The sequence below is a fragment of the Nematolebias whitei genome, chromosome 19, assembly GCF_014905685.2.
Source record: "Nematolebias whitei isolate Nwh7 chromosome 19, NemWhi1, whole genome shotgun sequence".
NCBI lineage: Eukaryota > Metazoa > Chordata > Actinopteri > Cyprinodontiformes > Rivulidae > Nematolebias > Nematolebias whitei.
This window is the reverse complement of record NC_056516.1, coordinates 39,718,113-39,726,291: the sequence shown is the minus strand read 5'-3', so window position 1 is coordinate 39,726,291 and position 8,179 is coordinate 39,718,113. Positions and strand designations below refer to the sequence as shown.

General features: G+C 48.8%; 1 protein-coding gene across 1 annotated transcript in view; it reads left to right on the top strand.

Annotated features, from left to right (window-relative positions):
- The window catches only part of eya3 (EYA transcriptional coactivator and phosphatase 3), a gene marked incomplete at its 5' end in the record, with an annotated part of 9,054 nt that extends 1,026 nt beyond the window's left edge, over positions 1 to 8,028 (top strand). Inside the window, 13 exon segments of the mRNA XM_037693171.1 lie at positions 680 to 789; positions 972 to 1,109; positions 1,202 to 1,287; positions 2,780 to 2,951; positions 3,271 to 3,425; positions 3,512 to 3,595; positions 3,672 to 3,761; positions 4,185 to 4,243; positions 4,323 to 4,483; positions 4,670 to 4,784; positions 4,983 to 5,104; positions 5,178 to 5,278; positions 6,785 to 8,028. Coding sequence (XP_037549099.1) covers positions 680 to 789; positions 972 to 1,109; positions 1,202 to 1,287; positions 2,780 to 2,951; positions 3,271 to 3,425; positions 3,512 to 3,595; positions 3,672 to 3,761; positions 4,185 to 4,243; positions 4,323 to 4,483; positions 4,670 to 4,784; positions 4,983 to 5,104; positions 5,178 to 5,278; positions 6,785 to 6,865 — 1,474 coding nt within the window.
- Between the last annotated feature and the right edge of the window lie 151 nt (positions 8,029 to 8,179).

The window sequence follows — 8,179 nt, the reverse complement described above, 5'->3', positions numbered from 1 at the left end:
ACACACATATATATATATATATATATATATATATATATAAAAAAACACAAGCTTTTGTTAAACCGTGTACCAGACGCTTTTCGTCTCCCTGACCCTCGACATGATGCAGAGCTTACGGGCTGCAGCCGGTTCCTCCTCGACAGCTTCTAACATGAAAGCTGCGTCAGGAGAAGTCTCCGTGTGTTTTCCATTATCCCTGAACACATGAACAGGTCTGTGCATGAAGCACAAAGTACGGTAACGACACGGGAACTATCTGAAGAAATGAATGCTCGTCTGTGTTGGGGGAGTACCTCGCTGCTCATTCAGGTTAGACTTCTGGTCACATGATGACAGAGTGGGTGGAGTTATGGTTGGGTATTTGAACTGTGAGCAAGAGGCTTGTACATGTGGATACCTGAGGAAACTGCGTCACCAGCACCTGCCCCCAAGAGGGGCGGGTGCTGGTGACACGAGCGCCCAGCTCTGTCGAAGGAAAATGTTAGAGGCAGGAAGTCTGTCAAAATAAAATATAACTTTTGATAAATATGAAAACGGTACATAAATAAGACTCCTGCATATAAACCGCGGGGTGCAAAGAGTGAGAGACAAGTAGTGGCTTGTACCCCGGTAATTACGGTTCTTATGTCGCTGGTTTCCATGGTGACACAAGTGTGAGCAGTTACATCGTCTCTTTCAGCCCCGCGGTGACGTCCTACACCAGTCAGGTGGCCTTTTCTCCTCTGGCCCAGTCCACTGTGTACTCATCCTTCCCTCAGACCGGACAGACCTACGGACTCCCACCCTTCGGTTAGTCCCCCCTCCCCCCACAGACCCCCCTCTGCTCACTAAAACCTCAGCATCACGTCTTACTGAGCTTTTTAAGCATCACTCTGCTTCTTTGCTTTTTCACACACCTCCACTGGATATTTGCCTCCCCCCCTCCCCCGCTGCTTTGACTCTCTGCTCCTGTTGCTCTCTGTGGTCTTCAGGAGCCTTGTGGCCGGTCGTTAAAACTGAGACAGGGCTGCCTGAGGCGCCCTATGGTGGCCAGCCCGGGTTTCTAAGCTTCAGCACGGCATTCACCTCCACCCAGCCGGGTCAGCTGCACTACTCGTACCCGAGCCAAGGCAAGCTGCAGCCTCACCGCGCCTCACCCCACCACACCGTGTGCACGCAAACAAGGCAGGCTCCCCCCGTTGAACGCCTTCTTTGTTTTCAGGCTCGAGCTTCACCACCTCCAGTGTTTACTCCAACATCCCCTCCACCACAGCCGTCACCAGCGCCTCCACCGCAGCCGCACCCCAGGTGAGTTCTAAGCGTGTCGCCGTGAAGGCCGTCCCTCCGGGACTTTTCACACTTCTTTTATTTTGGCTCTTACAACCTAAAGGTCCATTCCACAAACAAATATAAAACGTACCGTACGAGTGGTATGAACAGAACTCTGGTCCAAACTAGAGGCTGACACGGGAGTGGATTTTCACTCCTGCCCCGTCCCACTCCCACAGAAAAAAACTCGTCCCGTCCCAGTCCCGGGCCACAGTAAAACAAAATTCCTGTCTCACATCCCACTCCCATTCAGAATGACTCCCACTCCTGGACCGCTCCCATTGTTCGTTTTTCTTCATTTAGTCTTTAGGAAATGCACTGAATTTGATGAGTCTTCTACCCATTCCTTTTACTTTGTGTTCTGCAGTTTTATTTCACAACACATGGCAACAGGAACAGTTCATCTGTGGTGAAACATGGAGGCATTTGTTGCTTAATCCAAACGGAAACTTTCACTAAAGGGCACACAACAAATAATACAAGGCCTGTGGTTCCTATAGTTTTTCTTTGGAGTATCAGCAGCTGAGTCCCAGTTAGTGGCTCTTTTGGAGGTCAGTTACTGTAAAACCAATTAATTAAATAAAAAACAACAGTACATGGGTCACACCATGTCTACCTTAATTGAATGAGCCCAAACTGAACATATAAAGTTGCGTTTGACTAATTTATTGATCAATTGTTTCCTTTAAACAGTGACATCACCGTCATGTTTTAAATTGCTTACACAACAAAATAAAAAATGCACCAAGCAAGAGAGCTCCACGACCAAAACTGTATAAATACGTTCGTTCACATGCTGGACCTGAGCTTTGGACAAAGTGTCTCTTCAGCCCACTCGTCCCTGACTCGTGCACTCGACCAAGACTAAACTCGTTTGTTGAGCAGCGCACGGCGTGCTAACACCACCACACTCATGAAGGTCAGGAATATTTCTGTGAGCTTCATAGATGCATCGCTAGCGTTCGCTCCCTCCATTGTTCTTTGAATTTCAGCACTGTTGGCTTCTGGGCCATGTAGTTCTGCGGCCTTGCGTTACAGTGAAGGCTCATTGAAAGAAAACTACAAAATGAATGGCGGCGCCTGTCCAAAGTATTTTTTTGTCCTATTGCTTGGTTCCCGCTCCCGTTAACTTCTTATCCCGTACCGTCCCAGTCGCGTGAGTAATATTAAAGTTGACTCCCATCCCGCTGGAATCACGTTAGCCGTGGGATTCCAGAACAACTGTCAGCCTCTAGTCCAAAGGTCATGAATAAGGTCAGAGTTGAAGCAGCAGCTGCTGATGTTCCGTCTCCAACACCTTTTTCTTCCGTTTAAGAGGGAACTCGTCCCTCGCTGCTCGTCGTATCTTGCAGTTGGCTCAGCCTGGAGGTCCTGTCGGCGTGTTTTATCGTAGAAAAGTCCTCGTTTTTGTCCCGTTCCACCGCCGGTTGAACGTTCATCCCTCTGCTGTTTGTGTTTCCTCGTCCTGCAGGAGTTCAGCAGCTACAGCTCTCTGGGTCAGGCTCAGTTCTCTCAGTATTACACGCTACCTCCCAGCTACGTTCCTGCCGGGCTGCCCAGCAGCGACGAGCCCGGCGCCGCGGTCGCAGAATATTCAGCGGTGAAGTCTGAGGAGGCCGCCTCAGCTGGACTGCCCCCCCGAGGTGATTCACCTGCTGCAGTTTATCCACAACAGGCTGTCGATGTCCGGTCCAAACACAGATTTAAGGGTTTTTCTTCTTGTGGTTTTTCACGAGTAAGGAAGAAGTTACTGGACGTAACTTTGTGACTTTCAGAGCTCTGAGGGGAGACGTGATGTTTAGATCAGTGATAAATGGTTTAACAACAGATATCTGCTCCTTCAGTGTAAAGTCCAGTTCTGGTATTTTCAACAGTTTTGGACCCATCGACCCAACGAGAGGCCAAAGACCGGTACCAGACTGATTTGTTTATGAAACCCTGCCGTCCTCTGTTCTGCTGCAGATGCATCTCCACCTGAGAACCTCCCTGCAGGTGCAGCCCTCCCCTCAGGTGGAGCCAGGGATCAGGACGAGCTCGGCCGCAGGAACTCTGTGGGGAAGTCCAAAGGGAAGGCCAAGAAGTCGGACAGCTCCCCGCCGCCTGACAGCGATCTGGAGGTGACCGAGCAGCTCCAGATTACTCAGCAGCTGAACACGGCTCTTCTTCAACATGTGTTGAACGTCTGCTCCTCTGCTGCTTTCAGCGTGTTTTTCTCTGGGATCTGGATGAGACCATCATCATCTTCCACTCTCTGCTCACCGGCACCTACGCCCAGAAGTTTGGGAAGGTTAGAGACGAGAGGCTTCAGAGAAAGAAACGTTTGAGCCGGTTTGTTTCGTGACGTGTGGGTCTGTGTTGTTCAGGAGCCGGCCACGATTCTGAACCTCGGCCTGCAGATGGAGGAGCTGATCTTTGAGCTGGCAGACACGCATCTTTTCTTCAACGACCTGGAGGTACGCCGACCTCCACGTATTCAGTCAGGATGTTGGAGCCAAGCGCCCCTGAAGTTCAGAGTTCAGCTTTGTGGTCAAAAAGAGCCGGTCCCGTTCCTCGGCTCCTGGAACTGGTTTGTTGTTCCAAGAACAGTCTAGTTTGTTGAAACTTGCAGAAACCTGACGCTCAAATCGATGTTTGATGGTTACGATATAGTTACTGAAGATGTCGTCGGGTGCATGAAATGTACTCGATACATCGCTCGACCCCCTCACGTGTTTGCATCCCTGGTTTTGATCAAATCCATCGATATCAGACGGTCAGACGTTTCCCTGCCGCTTCAGTGAGGAGGATGAGGAGGATGAAGATACAATAATAGCTTTATGACGCGAACGTTCGTGAACTCCTCGAGGTGAAGCTCTGACGTTCTTGTTTCCTGTCAGGAGTGCGATCAGGTCCACATTGAGGACGTGGCGTCTGACGACAACGGGCAGGACCTGAGGTGGGTCACATGACGTCTTGTCACAGCTCATCTCTTGTGTCATCTGGAGGGATTCAAATGTTCAACTCCTCCGTCGCAGCACCTACAACTTCCTGGCTGACGGCTTCAACGGCCCCAGCAGCGGCGGAGCGGCGGGAGGCACAGCGGGGGTCCAGGGGGGCGTGGAGTGGATGAGGAAACTGGCCTTTCGTTACCGCCGCCTAAAAGAGATCTACAACACCTACAAGGGGAACGTTGGGGGTGAGTTCTCTTTCTGAAGTGTAGACAACAGAAAGACGAGCTAACGACAGACTAGCTGCTGCAGCTGAAGACGAACCTGTGAAGGAGAAACATCTGGACACAGCTGCTTTTAGACCAGGAAACGTGGGCCTGTAATGGAGGTGGTGCTGAAGATGCTCTTTGTTCTGAAATCTCCTGGTTCCCCAGGTCTGCTCAGTCCCATCAAGAGAGAGCTCCTGTTACGGCTTCGCTCAGAGATCGAGAACGTCACCGACATCTGGCTCACCACGGCGCTCAAGTCCCTGCTGCTCATCCAGACCAGGTCAGGACCTGAAAAACACTCTGACTCCAGGTCAGGACCTGCAGGTCAGGACCTGCAACGTTCTGCTGCAGGTCCTGACGTTCAGTTTAATTCATAAAAACTAATAAACTGATTCTTCGTGTGGTTTATTTTGGTTGAAGCTCCGTTTGTTGCTTCTTGTCTCAATGCACTGTTTGTGTGTGCGTGCGCCTGCGACAGAGGGAAGTGCATGAACGTGTTGGTCACCACCACGCAGCTGGTTCCGGCTCTGGCCAAGGTTCTGCTGTACGGTCTGGGAGACGTCTTCCCCGTCGAGAACATTTACAGCGCCACAAAGATCGGTGAGTGTGCGCGCGGGCAGCGTCTCACCTGCAGCAGGTGACCACCTGAGCTGATGTTTTCCTCTCCTTGCAGGGAAAGAGAGCTGCTTCGAGAGGATCGTCTCTCGCTTCGGGAAGAAGGTGACGTACGTGGTGATCGGGGACGGGCGAGACGAGGAGTTCGCTGCGAAACAGGTTCGAGTTTTTCCGCTTCGACCTCAGGCGGGCAACATATTCTACCTCCCGACCCCGTGTCAGCTGGACCAGGCAGAGCTTTGGTCGTTCCCTCGTGTTTAAGAAGCTCAGACTAAACGTAGAGGTTGTTTTTACAATCAGCACAGCAGGAAGTGCTGCTTTACTTCCTGAATAAAAACCTTTGAACAGGAAGTTATCTGGAAACAGATAAATAATGTTAGACGATCCAGGAAGAACTTCTTTTTAAAACGAGCTTTAAAAGGTTGTTGTATAATAATGTAATGGTTACAGCATTAATATATAGTTATTACATGTACATTATTATTTAAATAGGATGTTGATGTAAAACAAAACTCAGACGAGACATAATTCAAAACATTACTGTTTTTAGCAGTTTGAGATTTTTTTAAATGAAAAGTGCATTACGAATTAAATTCATTATTATTATTATTATTGTTATTATTAAATGAAGGGAAAGACAAATAAAAACGTTTTTTAAATAAAGATAGTTTAATTATATTATCTGCTGTGAATTAAAACATTTCTGATCTTTGTTACTGATAATTTGAAACACTTTGTCTTTAGTTGCTCATATTCTTAAACAGCAGAGCAGTTTATTATAATTAATAATTTATTTTATTCACCGGCTGCTTCCCCTCAGTTCAGGTTAGTGTCCGCAGCTGAAGCTCTTTAACGTTTCAACAAACTGAAACTTCACGACTTGAAGAAAAGCCGAGGAAGTGATGTAAAGATTTCTGAATGATCAAAGTTCAGGTTTAGAACATGGTTCAAACTGCAGATAAAAACCTGAGCCAGGTCTTTTTCAGGTGCACTCCTAAACCTGACGCATTTAATTCAACGTGGGCTCCGTCTGAACGGACCGGGTGACGTGTTCTGCTTCTGGTCAGGACTTGAACACTGGACGTCTCGTTGGACTCGCTCCTCAGCGAGGTCGCAGTCGATCCAAGTATCATATTTAAACCAGGAAGTTGAAGTCGTGGAACTCTGCACGTCTTCAGCTACAGAACCAAAGTCCAGCTGATGTGTCATCTGCTCCTGGATGACCTCCATACCAACGTTGGTGTCGGACCGGATCGATGCCGACATCACGATCCATACTTGAGTTTGTTTCAGTCTTCAGGATGTTGCTCCTGTTCCAAAAGTGAAATTCTTCACCTGAGCAGCAGGAAGAGGCAACATCAGCTGTCAACACCGGACCGGTCCTAATAGATCCTGTTCTGACTGAAGAACTTCAGAACCGATCCACTCACGTAAACACGTGTGCTGCGATGACATCACAGCTTCTGCGGGTCACTTCAGAACCGTGGACTGGAGTCTGATGGAGATCGGTTAGATTATAATCTGAACAGAACCATCTGATCTGAGCAGAACCACATGAGATGTGAGCGTTTGGACCTTCAGTGTGAGCGTAGTCTCAGAGTAGAAGCTGAACGTCTCTGGTTGTCCTGGTTTGTGTACTCACCTCCAGTTTCTCCTCCTCTGCAGCACAACATGCCTTTCTGGAGGATCTCGACTCACGGAGACCTCGTGTCCCTCCATCAGGCTCTGGAACTGGACTTTCTGTAGCGGACCACTGCTGGGTGTCGAACACTAAAGGGAGACCGACCTGTCTGCTGTCACCGTGCGACGTACGGAGGCGGAGTCTGAGGGGAACTCTTCCTGTGCAGCAGCTCAACTCCGCCCCTGCAGGTGGCGACGATCACGTTTTGCTCCTCCCCCGGATCCTCTGAACGACGTCATCCGTCCGTCTGGACTCGAACACAGAAACCACAAATCAAAGACTCACAGTTTGTGTCAAAAATCTTCTGCAGGTGTTTCTGTACCTGAACCGCCTCATCGATGACGTCAGCTGCTCTGACCTCTGACCTCACAGCCTTACGTGTGTGGTCACTCACACACACACTCGTGTGCTCACGCACGTTTAAAATAATGAACTTTTGCTTAAACAGGATCTCGTCCGTTGTAAAAACACCAGGTTGTTGTTTGGACCAGCTCCTCAAGTAAAACCCCAAAACTTCAGGAAGTTCTGGTTCATGAAGGTGAAACTGGACCAGTTCCAGCGGCCAGGCGTGACTTCATCGTTCACTTCTGCTTCAATAATCGATTACAGTGGTCCCTCGCTTATCGCTCCGATAGGTTCCAACTCTAGTGAAAAACCATCACGTAGGGTTAGTTTATTTTAACATTTATACGCTCTGTGGGTTAGAGAGTTGTAAACCCCACCCTCAACAACTGTCTGAACTCTTAAACCTTTTAAAACTATTAATATTTATTATTATAATATTAATTACAATATTAAATGGGTACTCACCAGAGAAGATGATGAAGGATTATCTGTCCGGTGATGAAGGTGATGGAGATGAGCTGAGACCAGGCTCCTCGTCTTCCTCCATCCTTCTCCAGAACACGCCCGATTGTCCACGTTCAAGCGCGCTCAGACCTCGACAGGCCGGTTCGGCCGTCATGACTTCGCTTTGCAAACATTCTGTTGAAAACAGGGCCCAGAGGCACTTCAGTGCAGCACAGCACTGGTTTGAGGGAAATGTAGTCCTGAGTGGTGACTACAGCACAGTGGAGGCTGAATGAAAGAAACTACAAAATGGCGGCGCCTGTCCACATTATTATTTGTGTCATTAACTTTTTCACATCCACACGAGTTCTGTACAGAGATATTACTGTACGGCCACAAACCACGACGGAGCGAGTCCACGGTGGTCGAACCGCCAAGTAGCGAGGGACTACTGTAAACCACTTCCTGTCAGCTGACAGGAAGTGGTTTACAGTAGTACTGTAAACCACTTCCTGTCAGCTGACAGGAAGTGGTTTACAGTAGTACTGTAAACCACTTCCTGTCAGCTGACAGGAAGTGGTTTACAGTAG